At 37.7% G+C, this 18,705-nt stretch overlaps 2 protein-coding genes across 2 annotated transcripts; both read left to right on the top strand.

Moving 5' to 3' along the window:
- Positions 1-2,015: 2,015 nt before the first annotated feature.
- On the top strand, positions 2,016-7,966 carry LOC117323929 (aldose 1-epimerase-like). Its single transcript, XM_033879464.1, has 8 exons — positions 2,016-2,230; positions 3,597-3,727; positions 4,293-4,453; positions 4,700-4,909; positions 5,079-5,160; positions 5,648-5,792; positions 6,982-7,153; positions 7,603-7,966. The coding sequence occupies exons 1-8, from the start codon at positions 2,166-2,168 to the stop codon at positions 7,681-7,683; spliced, it is 1,047 nt and encodes a 348-aa protein (XP_033735355.1). The 5' UTR covers positions 2,016-2,165; the 3' UTR covers positions 7,684-7,966.
- A 5,240-nt stretch (positions 7,967-13,206) lies between these two features.
- On the top strand, positions 13,207-18,121 carry LOC117323928 (aldose 1-epimerase-like). Its single transcript, XM_033879463.1, has 8 exons — positions 13,207-13,593; positions 13,855-13,985; positions 14,982-15,136; positions 15,384-15,593; positions 15,808-15,889; positions 16,129-16,273; positions 16,456-16,627; positions 17,877-18,121. The coding sequence occupies exons 1-8, from the start codon at positions 13,529-13,531 to the stop codon at positions 17,955-17,957; spliced, it is 1,041 nt and encodes a 346-aa protein (XP_033735354.1). The 5' UTR covers positions 13,207-13,528; the 3' UTR covers positions 17,958-18,121.
- The last annotated feature ends 584 nt before the right edge of the window (positions 18,122-18,705 follow it).

Here is an 18,705-nt window from a genome sequence, read left to right as displayed (position 1 = left end):
TTGCCACTACGTTTCTTGAAGTATAGTTGACAGCCTTCTCCAACACATTTACCCTCCATCTTGAAACAATAACGATTGGTTTATGAAGCATCGATAAAGTAACAAAATAGCAAGCCACCGATGATTGCTGTAAACAGTTAATACTTAGTAGTTTGGTACAATTATGCGAAAATGTGTGATAAATAACGAACACAAAATAACAAGACAATATAATAAATCACATTCAATACCTCCAAGAAGCGCAGAATTGATTGATTACTTAGAACAAAATAAAGTATTTCATATGGATAATCTATCTATTCGATGTGGCGTGGTCGGCAGGCACAAAGAAAGTGAGACAAGTCAGGGTCCCAACCCTGACAGAGCCACAACGCTTTGGAGATGGGACAATAAAACAAGGAAAGTGAGACAAGAATAGCTAGCGTCGAGTCAATGATTCCGTAAACGTATAGACAAAGACAAGAAGATACGGATAAATGTACAAGGCCACACGATCAGAAAATTCAAAAGAGGACAACTTGAGATAGAACATTATTCATGTATCAGGGTGTCCTCAGTGTAAATCTTTATATCGATACTGTTAATTTATAGTCGTTAGATATCATAAAACTGTCATGAAAATATCCGCTCTGATATTCAATATAAAATTTTGTATATAATAAGCTATATAATAGGGTTTCAGACAAGGTTGTTATTCATTTCCCCTTTTCTTTCAATTTACAACCACATTCAGGCAGCGATATGAGAACGTTCCACCACATGGAATTAGCTGATTTTTGGTACACATATGAAACAAGTAAAGCTCTATCCGATTTTGTGATGGAAATTTGCATCCAAAACTATATAACGGGAGAAAATTGCAATTTTACGGTGTTTTGGAAATATTTATCAAAAGAAATTTATACTATATTGCGAATTACAATTTCGAGATAGCCTTCTTTTATTTACGACCTTATGTCTTTGATGCTCAAAATGACAACTTTATAAAAATACATTTTCACCGACATTATGAAATCTGGGTGTCGGAAAGGTGTAAAATTATTCTTCGGAAAAGAAAAAAACTGTAGTTGAGCTAGATAAGAAATTATACGGGGGCAGGCTCCTATGGAGAATTAACATTACTGGAAACAGGCCCTTTTTCCAGTCACTTTTCGATTGGTTGGTTGAACGGTCATCTGAATATGATCCCTTTAACAGGCCACCGTCAGATCACAGGTGTCTCCATCTGTACATGGTTAGTATTTATAGAAAAAAATAGCCCCTACTCTTACTTTATCAACACGGTGTAACACTTGAAGATCGATCGATGCATCGAATGTGGAACGGGGGTAGGCTATCTATCATATAAATGTTTTAAAACGAGCAGTCTGATTGGTCGACAATGATAGTTAGTATTTTTACAGGGTTGTCGACCAATCAGACTGCTGTTGCAAAACCGCTTTAAAAACCTACTTCCATCCACAGTCGACGCATCGTCCGATTGCACGACCACGTTTGGTCCATTTTCTCATATTTAAATCATTGTCACAAAACAAACGTTCTAAACCAAGGTTAAGTATGTTTGAATTTGATATTTTAGTCTGATTGAACTGAAATAAAAGTGAATTGAAACGCAGCCCCACTTCCGACTTTTCAAGTATTACGCCTTGTTAATAGAATAGGGTATGGGTTTTTCTGATAATACTAACCAGATACAGACGCCTGTGGTCAGATCGTGAGAAAATTCCTAAAAAACTACGACCTAGTATGTACGTCAAACATTTTCTCTGTTATACCAGTTTTAAGCCGCACGATGTGAGTAGTGATTGTTTGTGATGATTTTGTTTTACTTTAGTACGCCTCGATATCTTCATACTCTTTGTCCAATTAACAAATACGTGCAATGATAAACTGCGCTAGGTCCTTGGTGGATATTGTACTGTTTATGTTGTCGACATAGAGACGACGTTGATGGTCAGTCTCACGAAGATGATTACCAGGGGTAAACACGGGTCATTCTGACTATAGCTTACACTGTATAACTGTCCTTGGGTTGTACGCCAGCGATAAGCTGGACGATCTGTTTGTCCGGGTTACGCTGGTCGGCTTGTGTAAAACCTTGTCAGCCTAAGCCTGGTTGTAGCAGTCATCTACCCTCTATCATCGTTCCCGCTATCATCGCCACAATGAGCGCCAGATCCATCACAAAAGACACATTTGGGAAGACCAATGACGGCCAAGATGTGCATAGGTAGATGTTGATTATGTATGCCTATACTTGGATCATGTATTAAGTGTTCCATGACAATAGGATTGATTTGATATGATATGATATACACTTCAAATTATCTATTTACTGACGGTTGTGTCCGTGGTAAGTGTTTTCTGTCATTCATGATAGCCGAACATAATTGTAAACAAGTCGGACCAGAAGGATTTGTCGCTTTAGATTTCTATATTAGATGTATAGTGCGATAATATTTATTATACCTGTATGTCCGCATGTTACAGTATACTAAACACGGTTATACTTGTTACATAACACGAGGATACCGACATGTAAACAATCTCAACTCAGAATTGATAGAAATATTTACACAGACAATTGACAAAGTACACGGAGATTAAAACCAGGTTTTCTGCAGTATTCTCTGCTTTATTGACAAAGTCCGACAGGTAAATCGCTGTCAAATTAATCCGGATAATGTCACGTTCTTAAAATGATAACCTGGGCAGTGTAAACAGCACGTTGGTATCGTAAAAGGAGCTTCAAACGTAGACTATATCTCAGAGAGATTCTAATGACGACCATAAGACAAAAGTCACCATCTCTTGATATAAGACCTTAGGTTTATCGATTTGATATGTAAAATGTCTGGCCCAACATCATACATTAGGTGTGTCTGTCTATATTGCTTAACTGAGTGATATTTCTGACAAACTTTTATTTATGTTACACCTTTTCATTGTTAACCTGTATGCTGTTTGTTACAAACTTTTATAATATAATGTTGTTTCTAACACACGTTTGAATTACTGTTACACGTTATCCTTGGTATACGTAACCCGGAATGGAAAACACTATTTGAGAGTGACGCGTTACCATGGATACTTTACGAAAGCGATTGGACTGGCCCTTACCCTAACTTGCAATGGGTTACTTTCTGAACAGCCAAGAAAAGGAATTCTATAAAAGTGGCATTTGGGCCCTTAAACACCACGAAATTGTATATTGAAAGGGATTATGTCGAAAAATAATACAATATGTCTGGCCAAATTCAGCTTCCTTCAATACGGGGCTCACAACTTACCAATCAGCCCTCGTAGAATATTATCGCTCGCACTGCATTATGGGATTCGGAAGCCTTATATCGGAGCCTCATTTGCACGTTATCTCGTCAACCTGACTATTTAGATCGGTCAGAGATTTCTATATATATTCATATTATTTCACGTTTTTCGGAATCAGCACTACGGGAGCTATAATTAGGGATATAGACAATCTTCGCACTTTGTTCAATTTGAAAATCGTTATTTGCTTCAGCGTGACTACAGTACCTAAACGTTAAAAAACATATATTGTTTAACCGTGACAGTACTGACCTTGATAATTATAGGTTCACGTTCGTCAACAAGAACAACGTCACTATTCGAGTTCTAGATTACGGCTGTATCATCACCGAAATACTTGTCCCGGACAGGAATGGGGAGGTCAAGGATGTCAGTCTCGGCTTCGATGACATGGAAGGTACAGTTTTAAAAATAAAACTAATCATGTTGCAATAACACGCATCTGTGCATATGATTACATGAGTACGTCATTATAAATTCTCTTAGACTGGATTACCTGCCTTAGTACCATTTCTCTCCGCTAGGCTGTGCTCATGTATTTTCGAAGCGAAGCCTAGCGGAGAGAAGAAAAACTACGGCAGGTAATCCAGTCTTTATAAATTCTTTGACGTTAACGTAATCATATGTTACTCGGCACGCTCATCCAGTCATGCCCTACCTTTTTATTCGTCGTCACAGGTTATCCGACACGCTCTAGCTGTCGTGCTCTACCTGTACGCGTGTTTGTCGCATAACCATGTAAATACTAACCACAATACATCGCTCAGCTAGAGAGAACTTATCGACGAGTAAGCCAGAGGTACCGGGTTCGATCCAAAGCGGTTGTAAAGATTTGAATTTAATTGACCATGTACTCTTTAAGCCATAACAGGCTACTTGTTATGCCCTCAAGTTTTGCCCTACAGTTTTGGACGTCATAGCAGGCTTCTTGTTATGCACTATAGTTTTGTCCGTCATTACAGGTTACCTGACACGGTCTCCCTACTTTGGAGCTGTTTGTGGTCGGGTGGCGAACCGAATAGCGGGTGGCAAGTTCTCACTTGACGGTCAAGAATTCCAACTTCCACTCAACGATGTTCCCAACTCTTGCTTTCTTCACGGAGGTGTCAATGGATTCGACAAGGTAGTTATTTGCGTGCGTTAAATGTATTTATGATCTTAACTCTGTTCGCTGTGTAAGATGTCTATCTTTTCCCGCGTGTTTGATTAACTAGTTTATGAATGTATTCAAATGAAAAGTTTTTCAGTTTAAATCGTTATAAGTGTCAATATGTAGGAGAAATATATTGTATTACTCCGGTAGTAGCTATATGTCTGTTATTGTATTGTAAATCCATTCGGGCACTTGATACGTTCGCTCTCCGTCAAGGTTCTTTGGGACACAACTGTGGATGGCGATCGCCTGGTGTTGCGTTACGTCAGTGCTGATAAAGAAGAGGGCTTTCCAGGGGAAGTAACCACGACCGTATCTTACCGACTGTCCGACGACAATGTCTTTTCCATCGAGTACACCGCCACGACAACGAAAGCCACCCCTATCAACCTCACGAGCCACGCCTACTTCAACCTCGCTGGTCAGGTAACAAGCTAAACGACGGGAATTTGAATAATGAATAAGAAGCAGTAAACTTGTTTTAGGCATGTTGATGGAAGGAACAGGTTAGAAGGAACAGGTTGTTAGAAGTATGGCCTTTTTAACTTTCTAAACACTCAAAACATAAGGTTTACAACTTTGTTTTATTCAATAGGGGGCAGAAAATATGGATGGTCACGTGATACAGATACTCGCAGACAATTATACTCCTATGAACAAGCACTACATCCCTACGGGTAAGTGAATATGCTTGATTGACAGGATACATATCACTTTAGACAGATATAAGCATGGTTGTGTAGCACTTTGTATTGACTTATGTTAATTACAATCTCCAGAGAGAAGTATATGATATCTGTAATTATCCTGTCGAGGTCAGTAGTAGTTTGGTTTCTAAAACGTCCGTCATCCATTGACAGAGGTCGGTATGTCCCATTACAACTTTTTACATGCCCACGCTTTCGACGGTCCGCCATTTTGTGTTGACTTATAACCCGCCCGTTGCAATGTGGGACTAATTTGCACAGAAACTTGGTCCGTCGGACCCAGTTATGATATTCAGGAATTTCCTGTATACTTTCGTAAATACACATTTTCTTCAAATTTTGGATTTGAGATAATTGTTAGGTATTTATTAAGTCTGAAAACTGTAGAGGTCAAAATGTAAACATTTATATCCATTTCTTTGGGTGTATGTGGCTTTAATAACCTTTATCTTTTCAGGTGAGGTGGCCACAGTGGCGGGAACACCGATAGATTTTCGGAAGCCTGTGTCTCTCATTGAGAAGATGAAGGAGCTTGATCGCGGACATGGTTTTAACCTCAGCTTTGGTGTTGTGGGGAACAGCAAGCTGAAGTTTGTCGCCAGGTAAGACACATCATGGGCCAATACGAAAGTAGCCACCTAAAGAAAGATAATTTATCTTAAGATTATTTTTATGTGCACTGAAATTAGAATATTGTTTATTTATATGGACATAATTTTTACGTTGAAATAAAAGTTATGGAAAACTATTTAAATGATAATTATATATTGGTAGCGATTTTACTTGGATTACGTTCGGTAGCAGGAAAACACATTTGGAATCCAAAACCCGATCAACATTTCCTAAATGCCTATTGACGAAAAGACGTTCCTGTGGATCTGCTGTCAGTAGATGCGTAGAAGATGACAACATAATCTGAACTTGTGACGTATTGAATTATCAATCATGAAATTAGTCACACAAAAATGATCACAAAGACGAGAAAAGACGACATCTCGACATTAATTGCCAGCTGAAATCTTCTTCGTCCATGACCCGTCCGTCATTAAAGCTTGCTTATCCTCCAACAGAAGAGGTTTGGTTGCTATGGTAGATTCCCATTTGCCCTTGACTGTGTTTATTTTGCAACTGGCTAGAAAGACAGACCACAATGATCTGAAAATTGACAATTACGGATTTTGACAGTTAAATTTTTTTTTCGCTTTTCCTCAAGTCCAGTAGAAATCAGTAGTCTCATATGATGAACAACTTTTGTCTGACGACCCATATTTGAAATTGAGACTATTTTCTAACTATTTGTCCCTTTTCATACCTAATGTGACCATAGCGATTGCGAGAGCATCAAACAATGACACTCGAGGAAAACATGATGGTGTTGAATAGGTGTGAAGTTAGTTTGTCCTCCTTCATATTTAATGTTGATTTTGATAAGAACAACACAACTGTTGACGCAGGTCTTACCTGAAGAGACTGGCCAGAATCAAGTGGGAGAGACAGATATTTGAACGATATTCTACTCAATGAGCAAATGGCAGCTTCACTTTGAAAATGCAGTTAAGCGAGTAAAATATAGGGACATATTATCACATTATTGGGTTATTGTTGAAATGACTGACAATGACCGAATAAAAAGGTGATGAAGTGATTACTACAACGGGGTTGTTAGGGAAGAGACAAGACAACATTACCCTGTAGAATCGCCTATTTACAAGACCGACTAAGTGGAACTGCTCCTTGAATCAATGAGGTCGCATTACAAATGTAATATTGTCACCGATAAACGTGTTTCAGATTAGAGCATGCCCCATCAGGGCGCGTCATGGACGTCTGTACTACAGAACCAGGCCTCCAGTGCTACACGTCCAAGGAACTAAACCCTACTCTAGGAAAAGGTGGTGTCACCTATCAACCATTTTCCGCGGTTTGTTTGGAGGCCCAACGCTATCCCGACAGCGTCAATCACGTAAGTAACGGATATAACTGTAGAAACATTCGTTATCACGATTTCATCATCAGTATATTTTCTCTCGTCGTTAGTAGTGTTTGTCACACAATATGTTCTTGTAAATTGTTGAACAACTTGTAACGACAAACAACTTCTAACGAGACATCGTTGTGTTAGGAAGTTTATCGGTGTCCTGAAAATTGAAAAATGTGTAAAAATAATTCCTACGTGCTCAGATTTATTTCTCTCTGCATTTTAGTTCTCTTTGCATGTATGCATTACAATTCTGATTATTGACAAGAATACAATCATTGAATGTCTTTTCTGAAGTATGAGACCTAAATGTTAAAATTGACGGACATTATGAAAGTCTGACAAAGTCAATAACATAAAACACTAGCACGTATTAATGGCTCTTACAGAGAGGTAGACGTGTGGTGATAATGAGATGTTACGTGTACTTACAGAGTAACTTCCCTAATTCCATACTGAGACCCGGTGAGCTATATCAACAGACAACCACGTACAAATTTGGAGTAACAGATTGACATCGTGTGCATCAGTGAACGGAAGAGAAATGTTTGGGAACCAGATTTTCTGACCACGTATTTGCGGGCATCAGTACGACGTAACCAGAATATACACGACACAAGTCTGGGATGACCGACTGACCCCGACTAAACACTATTTAATATATTCTCTTGCTTAACAAATGTACCATGTATTATATCATATGTCCTGTACAATTTTGTATGTATTTAATTTATATGTTTATGAGAATAAAATCATTGTCTTTGTCATTGTCACAAGTGACAACAAACCAAACTGAAAGAGATGACACATTTGTGGATAATGCAGAGAATTCAATGCCAGAAATAAATGATAAATCATCTGGCCTGTTACATTTCTGAATTTGTTGACAAATAATTGTAACAACAAATTCTTATCACATTCAAAAGACATATTTCGTCGGCTTGACTTCCTTAATTGTATGATAAGATACCGAATGTGAGCTTGAACGACCTACAAATGTAGCTTAGATATAATTACTACCACAGCTGACATAGTATTAGTATATGCGCCAGTTCGTAACCAAATGTGAACCTAACGTATGGCCACCAGCTTCATTAAGGTTTTATACGAATTACTTCATGTCACATTAGAATACAGTTGAAGTGTTGCTAGAGTGAACCATATTACATTATTAACATTAACATTCTTATTGAAGAAATGACGCAGCCAAGTTTTCCAGGAATCGTGCGAAACCCTCGTTTAAAAAAAAAAAATCAAACAAACTAGATGGCGGTACGTGTGTTTTACAAAAAAGACATTATTGTTACCTAGGAATGAAACTAATGTAGATTGAAGAGTTTTATTGTTATTATTATTATATTGATATAGAGAGATAATTAACATGTTTTCATTTTTTACACCTAAAAGCTGATAATTCTCTGGCCCGTTCGAATCTTTATACTTTTATATTATCACAAAACAATTTATAGTCCACTTTTAAATACACTCAAACCGCTTACCCTTAACCTACAAATTTAATTGTGACGGGTTATTGTTGAGAGTTACTGATAAGGATTACTATTAAGAACTATTGTTGACAGTTACTGTTAAGGATTACTGTTAGGGATTGTTGTTAAGGATTATTGTTGAAAGTTACTGTTAAGGATTGCTGTGAGTGGTTATTGTTGAGAATTACTGGTGAGGATTACCGTTAAGTATTATTGTTGAGAGTTACTGTTAAGGATTACAGCCCGGGATAATTGTAGAGAGTTACCGGTAAGGATTACTGTTAATGATTACTGTTCAGGATTTTTGTTGAGAATTACAGGTAAGGATCACTGTTAAGTATTAGTGTTGACAGTTACTGTTAAGGATTACTGTTAAGGATTATTGTTGAAAATTACTGTTAAGGATTAATGTGAGGGGTTATTGTTGAGAATTACTTGTGAGGATTACCGTTAAATACTATTGTTGAGATTTACTGTGAAGGATTACTGTTCGGGATAATTGTTGAGAGTCACACGTAAGGATTGCTGTTAATGATTACTGTTAATGATTGTTATTGATAATTACAAGAAAGGATTACTGTTAAGTATTATTGTTGACAGTTACTGTGAATGATTACTGTTAGGGATAATTGTTGAAAGTTACTGTTAAGGATTACTGTTCCTGATTATTGTTGACAGTTTCTGTTAAGGATTTCTGTGACGGGTTATTGTTGAGAGTTACTGATAAGGATTACTATTAAGAATAATTGTTAACAGTTACTGTTAAGGATCACTGTTAAGGATTACTGTTCAGGATTACTTTTAAGGATTACTGTTAAAGATTACTGTTAAAGATTATTGTTGACAACTACTATTAATGATTACTGTGACGGGTTATTGTTGAGAGTTACTGATAAGGATTACTATAAAGTATTATTGTTGACAGTTACTGTTAAGGATTACTGTTGAGGATTACTGTGAGTGGTAATCGTTGAGAATTACTGGTGAGGATTACCGTTAAGTATTATTGTCGACAGTAACTGTTAAGGATTACTCTTCGGGATAATTGTTGAGAGTTACCGGTAATGATTACTGTTAATGGTTACTGTTAAGGATTTTTGTTGAGAATTACAGGTAAGGATTACTGTTAAGTGTTATTGTTGACAGTTACTGTGAATGATTACTGTTAGGGATAATTGTTGAAAGTTACTGTTAAGGATTACTGTTCCTGATTATTGTTGACAGTTTCTGTTAAGGATTTCTGTGACGGGTTATTGTTGAGAGTTACTGATAAGGATTACTGTTGAGGATTACTGTGAGTGGTAATTGTTGAGAATTACTGGTGAGGATTACTGTCCGGTATTTGTGTGGAGAGTTACCGGTAAGGATTACTGTTAATGCTTACTGTTCAGGATTATTGTTGAAAGTTACTGTTAAGGATTACTGTTATGGATTATTGTTGAGAATTACTGGTAAGGATAACTATTAAGTATTATTGTTGACAGTTATTGTTAAGGATTACTGTTGAGGATTACTGTGAGTGGTAATTGTTGAGAATTACTGGTGAGGATTACTGTCCGGTAATTGTGTGGAGAGTTACCGGTAAGGATTACTGTTAATGCTTACTGTTCAGGATTATTGTTGAAAGTTACTGTTAAGGATTACTGTTATGGATTATTGTTGAGAATTACTGGTAAGGATTACTGTTCCTGATAATTGTTGAGAGTTACCGGTAAGTTTTACTGTTGATGATTACTGTTAAGGTTTGTTGTTGAGGACAAGTAAGGATTACTGTTAAGTATTATTGTTGACAGTAACTGTTAGGATTACTGTTAGGGATAATTGTTAAGGGTTATTGTTAAGGGTTACTGTTAAGGGTTACTGTTAAATAATTATGTTAAGGTTCACTGTTAAGGATTACTGTTCAGGATTACTTTTAAAGATTACTGTTAAGGATTATTGTTGAAAGTTGCTGATAAAGATTACTGTGAGGGAAAATTGTTGAGAGTTACTGGAAAGGATTACTGTTAATGATTACTGTTCAAGATTATTGTTGACAACTACTATTAATGATTACTGTGACGGGTTATTGTTGAGAGTTACTGATAATGATTACTATTAAGTATTATTTTTGACAGTTACTGTTAAGGATTACTGTTAGGGATTGTTGTTAAGGATTATTGTTGAAAGTTGCTGTTAAAGATTACGGTGAGGGATAATTGTTGAGAGTTACTTGAAAGGATTACTTTTGATGATTACTGTTAAAGACTATTGTTGACAGTTACTATTAAGGATTACTGTTATGGATTAATGTTAAGGATTATTGTTGACAGTTACTGTTAAGGATTAATGTGAGGGGTTATTGTTGCGAATTACTGGTAAGGATTACTGTTAAGGGTTACTGTTAACTCATTATGTTAAGGATCAATGTTAAGGATTACTGTTCAGGATCACTGCTAAGGATTACTGTTCAAGATTACTTTTAAGGATTACTGTTAAGGATTATTGTTGAAAGTTGCTGTTAAAGATTACGGTTAGGGATAATTGTTGAGAGTTACTGGAAAGGATTACTGTTAATGATTACTGTTAAAGATTATTGTTGACAGTTACTATCAATGATTACTGTGACGGGTTATTGTTGAGAGTTACTGATCAAGATTACCATTAAGAATTATTGTTGACAGTTACTGTTAAGGATAACTGTTAAGGATTGATGTTAAGAATTATTGTTGACAATTACTGTTAAGGATTACTGTGGGGGGTTATTGTTGAGAATTACCTGTAAGGATTACTGTTCCTGATAATTGTTGAGAGTTACTGGAAAGGATTACTGTTAATGATTACTGTTAAAGATTATTGTTGACAGTAACTATTAAGGATGACTGTGAAGGGTTATTGTTGCGAATTACTGGTAAGGATTACTGTTAAGTGTTACTGTTAAGGGTTACTGTTAAATAATTATGTTAAGGATTACTGTTCAGGATTACTTTTAAGGATTACTGTTAAGGATTATTGTTGAAAGTTGCTGTTAAAGATTTGAGAGTGACTGGAGAGGATTACTTTTAATGATTACTGTTAAAGATTATTGTTGACAGTTACTATTAATGATTACTGTGACAGGTCATTGTTCAGAGTTACTGATAAGGATTACTATTAAGTATTATTGTTGACAGTTACTGTTAAGGATGACTGTAGAAGATTACTGTGAGTGATAATTGTTGAGAATTACTGGTGAGGATTACCGTTAAGTATTATTGTCGACAGTAACTGTTAAGGATTACTCTTCGGGATAATTGTTGAGAGTTACCGATACTGATTACTGTTAATGATTTCTGTGAAGGATTTTTGTTGAGAATTACAGGTAAGAATTACTGTTAAGGGTTACTGTTAAAGGTTACTGTTAAATAATTTTGTAAAGGATTTCTTTGAAGGATATCTGTTAAGGATTATTGTTGAACGTTGCTGTTAAAGATTACGGTGAGGGATAATTGTTGAGAGTTACTGGAAAGTATTACTGTTAATGATTACTGTTAAAGATTATTGTTGACAGTTATTATTAAGGGTGACTGTGACGGGTTATTGTTGAGATTTACCGATAAGGATTACTATTAAGAGTCAGGTCAAGTCAATAAATCAGAGATGTTCCTGATGAACAAAACATGACGATATGAACATATTATTTTACTGTCCCTGTCGAATCTGAATGCAACACCTTGTACCAATGTAGTATCCGCCCTGGGAATGGACCAAAGGCAGAAGATTTTACATCCGGAATCTGACTTAACTCCTCTAACACAACCAGAATGACGATTTCTGCACCATGTGATTTGTCGTCTGGTGCCATGTGATATCTGTTCTAAGATCTCCGATAATTTCTTGTAATATTTCTTGTCACTTTTCCTTGAGCATCACCGAATCTAAGACGAACTGATTGATAGGAGTGGTTCACGAATAAACATCATCATGCCATTGCGCACTTATATTATACACGGACTTTCTAGTGCTTTGACAGTGTGCCTTATACTCAATGATATCCTTTAGGTTCCTCAGTTCGCCTGGTGCCCTGCAATTGGCAGGGCACAGTGCGTGTCTTGTTCCGCTGTTTGGAGTCGACTAAAGAATATCTTCGCTGGTCGTGGTAAAAACTATATATATACTAAATATCAACAGAAAATCACTGAACGTCATGTACAGATTTCGTTGGTTAGTTGATTAGCCAACGAAGACTTAATCAGACTGAAATATTTCTAGAGCATATAACATATGAACGTTTGGACGTTATTGGCGTCTCTTTGAGGACACTTATTATATTAAAGGTCGTTAGATCAATCATTATGTAAGTCCAATACACATAAAACGCCTGTATGGCCCATGTAGGTCCTGCAGTGCTTCAAGCACGACACGCTGACGGGAATACCAGAACTGTTGATCAACGTTCGGTACTGGGCGTCATTACTTGTTTTAACGTTAAAAGTGGGTTATTATGTTACATGTAAAATGTATTTTGGAAAAAAAAAACACTACATGTTTAGTGAACATAAAATGTCTGATTTTTCAACAATACTTAAATCGGTGTTTTTTTTTAGTTTTTCATTCAATCTAATTACGTAGTCATACTTTAACGTTCAACCGACCAGAGCCTGAATTGCTATAACTTCCACTCTAGCCCACAATGCTTTAAGAATTATCTTCCGTATATTTGTACATAAACTTGAGACACGGTATCAGTGTTAACCTTGATAACTGTCCTCCTCGATGTGAAGGTCTGTGATAAGCCGTCGATCTGTTCGTCCCAGATACACAGGTCAGTTTGTGTAAACTTGCCGGATCATCTCCACTGACGCCGGATTGTGGCAGTCATCTACTTTCTATCGTTCCTGTTGTCGTCGCCGCAATGAGTGCCAATACCATCACCAAGGACTTATTTGGGAAGACCAAGGACGGCCAGGATGTTCAGAGGTAATGTAAATAGGTTCCTCTGATCACTTCAGGTATAGACGCAACACGACGATTCTACTTAGAACCCGGTCATGCACAGGACTGTAAAAGTTACAATGGCTTATCTTATAAACGTGGAAAAATAAGCATGATTAAGGCAAAAAGTGTACATGAATCCAGTCAATACGTACTGACAATTTGTCTCTGTACAATAAGACACGAGGTGTTTTAACAAACCTTACTATTATTTTTAAGATATGGCCTTGACCTTGATAATTATAGGTTCACGTTCTCCAACAAGAACAACGTCACTATTCGAGTTCTCGATTACGGCTGTATCATCACCGAAATACTTGTCCCGGACAGGAATGGGGAGGTCAAGGACGTCAACCTCGGCTTCGATGACATGGAAGGTACATTTGTTAATGAAAACTTAAACATGTCCTCTTCATATATATCCGTCAATCAGGTTTACCGGCGCGACTTTTTACAAGTCTGTCATTACAGGTTACCTGTCATACCCTAATCTAATATGAAGTGTTCTGATGTTAATATCGCCTTTCAAGCTGCCTTGTGGCGATTTAACATCAGAACCCGACCCATACAGAAAACGAGCAATTTTTCCGACCCACCCTCAGGTCGGCGTTTGAACAATATTTCCCCTTATTCCCTTCAACCTGGCACATAAAATGTATACATCGATTAAAAGGTAAGATATTATTTTATAAGCTTACATACATATTTTACTCACTGGTCATCGTTCACTATATATATCCGTCAACATTCTTTTCAAACCTGTTTTCAGCATAGTTTTGAAAATGGCCGCCATCGTCAGGACACAAGATCTCGCGAGATTTCAATGTAAACAGTCCCTTGTGACGAGATTTGGGTCACGTGATTCGCTATGGTGGTAGCTTTGAAGTTCTCTGAAAACGAGATGGCAAAGTATGCGGACGGATATATTTAGTGAACAATGACCAGTGAGTAATATATGTATGTAAGCTAATAAAATTTTATCTTACCTTTTAATTGATGTATATCTTTTATGTGTCAGATTGAGGGGAAATGGAGTAAATGTTGTTCAAACGCCGACCTGAGGGTAGGTCGGAAAAATTGCTCATTTTCTGTAAGAAGTTCTGACGTATCTACGTAGTAAGATCGTCAGAAAATTCGGACTAACCCTGATCATGTGTCCGTCATTACAGGTAACCTGTCATTATACTCATACTCTAAATGTCCGTCATTACAGGTTACCCGTCATACTCTAATTATGTTTCCTTTATAACAGGTTACATGTCATACCCTAGTTACAATATGTGTCCATCATTACAGGTTACCTGTGATACCCTAGTTATGTGTCCTTCATTATAAGTTACCTGTCATACCTTAACCATGTGTCCTCATTACAGGTTACCTGACACGATCTCCTTACTTTGGAGCTGTTTGTGGTCGTGTGGCGAACCGAATAGCGGGTGGCAAGTTCTCGTTAGACGGTCAAGAGTTTCAACTTCCTGTCAATAATGGCCTCAATTGTCTTCACGGGGGTGTCAAGGGTTTCGACAAGGTATGTTCTGTAATTTGAATGTCAAACTCGCAGATTGATCTTTTCACAAACTTTGTAAGTTAAAAGGAAACATATCTACCATGTTAGCGGCACCATTAAAACGCTTGATAAATACATTATTAGTAAGGAAACCTTTCAAACCTGTCCGTAAATAAATAATAAAAAAAAAGGTCTTCAAATTCAGGTGAATTCTGTCGGCTTAAGTTGCACATCAATGGATACATCTTTGCTATTTTTCTCCACCAAGGTTCTTTGGGACACAACTGTGGATGGCGATCGTCTGGTGTTGCGTTACGTCAGTGCTGATAAAGAAGAGGGCTTTCCAGGGGAAGTAACCACGACCGTATCGTACCGACTGTCCGACGACAATGTGTTTTCTATCGAATACACCGCTACGACAACGAAAGCCACGCCTATCAACCTCACAAATCACTCCTACTTCAACCTCGCTGGGCAGGTACGCTAGCCATAAACATGTTAAATTGGACAGTCAAATGTTTTCAAGGTTTTAATCTTAACGTAAAACAAATTATGTTAAAAAGCAACACTCTATATAAAAAGATAGCATTTAATTCCAGTTTAACTAGATTTTCTAGCCATTTAATCTGTTTTGTTTTTGTTACATTGGTATGACTAATGTGCATGAACAAAGAGGTTTTTTTCATCAACAGGGTTCCAGCAATTTGGATGGTCACATCATACAGTTACTAGGGGACCACTATACTCCCTTGAATGAAAACATCATTCCTACAGGTAAGTTATTATTCAGACAAGGTAAACAAGCATACGTGCTTGTTGTTATTTTATGATAATCAGCACATATCGTAAGACATTGGCGTCGTTGTTTGTTACAATGATTTTGATCGGTTAAACCTGTAGAGCTGCGTTATAGAGTTTCTCTAAGTAAAGAGTTCGTCAAAGAAAGATGCGTTTCGAAGAACTACATTATCTTTGTCTATACATTAATTGGCCTCTGACAATGTTGACGCTAGGTGAGGTGGCTACTGTGTCAGGAACGCCTATGGATCTTCGGAAGCCCGTGGCTCTCAGTGAGAGGATGAAGGAGGTCAACGGTGGACTTGGATTCGACCACAATTTTTGTGTCGGGGAAGGCGGCAAGCTCAAGTTCGTCGCCAGGTACTATCGTAGTATTGTACATGTGGCGACATTTAACCATTGTTATGAAAGAGAAATCATTAAATTGTGCTGACATCCAGTCACTGTTTACCGAGGGTTCGTTACATCTTACTAAGGTCTGATTTCTGTTTCTTGATAGATTGTTGCAATGCACTAATGTAAGTCACTTTCACTTGTTACAGGGTAGAGCATGTCCCCTCGGGACGCGTCATGGACGTCTGTACAACAGAACCAGGCCTCCAGTGCTACACTTCCAAAAATCTCAAGCCTACTCTTGGGAAAGGTGGTGTTACCTACCAACAGTTTTCCGCATTTTGTTTGGAGGCTCAGCACTATCCCGACAGTGTACATCACGTAAGTAGCCTCTATCTCTGATGATGCCACAACGTTGGCCACCGTCACCACAAATCTGTCACCACAATGTACCACGTAAGTTAAGTCCGTCATCAGAATGTACCACGTAAGTTAAGTCCGTCACCACCATGTTCCACGTAAGTAAAATCCGTCACCGCAATGTACCACGTAAGTTAAGTCCGTCACCACCATGTTCCACGTAAGTAAAATCCGTCACCACAATGTGCCACGTAAATTAAGTCCGTCACCACAATGCACCACGTTAGTTAAGTCCGTCACCACAATGTGCCACGTAAGTTAGGCCCGTCACCACAATGTACCAGGCAAGTAAAGTCCATCACCACCATGTTCTACGTAAGTCAAATCCGGCAACACAATGTATCACGTAAGTAAATTTGTCACCACAATGTACCACGTAAGTAAAGTCCATCACCACCATGTTCCACCTAAATAAAGCCCGTTATGACAATGTACCAAGTAAGTAAAATCCGACACCACAATGTACCAAGTAAGTAAAATCCGACACCACAATGTACCACGTAAGTGAAAACCAATACCACAGTGTACCACATAAGTAAAATCAGTTACCACAATATTCCATGTAAGTGAAATCGATACCACAATGTGCTAGGTAGGTAAAGTCCATCACTATACTGTACCAACGTAAGTGAAATCCGTCACCACAATGTACCACGTTGGTGAAATCCGTCCGTCACCACCATGTACCACGTCGGTGAAATCAAATACCACAATATACTGGGTAAGTAAAGCCCGATACTTTCAATTCCACTAGGTATATAGTGCTCCTCATTATAGATTCCACCACGTCAGTACAGTGTATTTAAGTATCTGTTATTGGGTAGACAAATGTCGTTCTGATACTACAGGTCTCTAGCCGTCAATTCGATATAAAAATTATACTTAATTAAGAAACACATAATTTTACTTTGTAAATCATGACAGCTGTCATATTCTCAGATGGCCTAGGTTACCCGAATATATACCTTTCTAATCATGATAAAGAGAGACAGTTGTGTAAACAATAAAATTTATTTATGCTTCAGTTATATTCATCATGAATTATTACTCCAAGTTTTCCCATTGAATAATATTTCACGAAAACATTTTATAAGAATTTGTATCTATTTTTTTCGTAATCAACTGTATCTTCTCTTCCCTCAATATGATGGTGCTTGCGTTTGTCTAGGTGTCTGTATGAAATACATGACACGAGTTTGTGTACTTACAGAGTAACTTCCCTAATTCCGTACTGCGACCTGATCAGTTATATCAACAGACAACCACGTACAAATTTGGAGTAACAGACTGACCTCGTGTGCATCAGTGAACCGGAACCGGAAACACACTAGTTGGGAGACTGGCCACGTCTCGCATCAGTAGAACGTACGCTCACACTATAGAAGGTTGGGATGGCCGACTGTTGATACATTTATAAAGTAACTATATTGATGGAGATTAAACGTTTATACAGAATGCTGAAGATTGAATGTTATATTTCTATAAATGATAAAACAATCAAATATCATGTTCCAAGTTTAAATCTCTTGGCGACGTTCGGAGGAAATATATCCAAATAAATCTAACATAAATATTTCAATAAATTACCAAACATACATGAACGTAAACAATAAGCTGAACTTCACGCCAAAGTTGATCATGTTCGTTAAGAATGACATATTTTACTTGGGCTACACTGTAAAATGATACATCCCATATGGTGTTTGACACATGATCGAGAAGGACCAGTTAGCCTCGTCCGTGTCCGTCCCAGGGAGCTGTCCCGCCCTGTAGATGTAACGGATGAATAGGGTTATCCAGGCCAACGGCGGTTTCGGCCACCGACCCCTCACGTCGCCGGAACACAGCCTACGGCAGTGTGTGGAGACGGGAACCTTGTTAACCAATCAATGATATGCAAAGTGAATCCCATACCGTTGACGTAACATATCGTCCACCCTGCCAAAGTTACGTAAAATACTGTAAATTCAGATGTAGGTTAATAGACTTCTATAGTCCCTTCATAGGAAACATGTCCAGCGAACTTAGAAACACTTCCT

The sequence above is a fragment of the Pecten maximus genome, chromosome 3, assembly GCF_902652985.1.
Source record: "Pecten maximus chromosome 3, xPecMax1.1, whole genome shotgun sequence".
In the NCBI taxonomy this organism is placed as follows: domain Eukaryota; kingdom Metazoa; phylum Mollusca; class Bivalvia; order Pectinida; family Pectinidae; genus Pecten; species Pecten maximus.
This window is presented reverse-complemented; position numbering and strand designations above follow the sequence as displayed.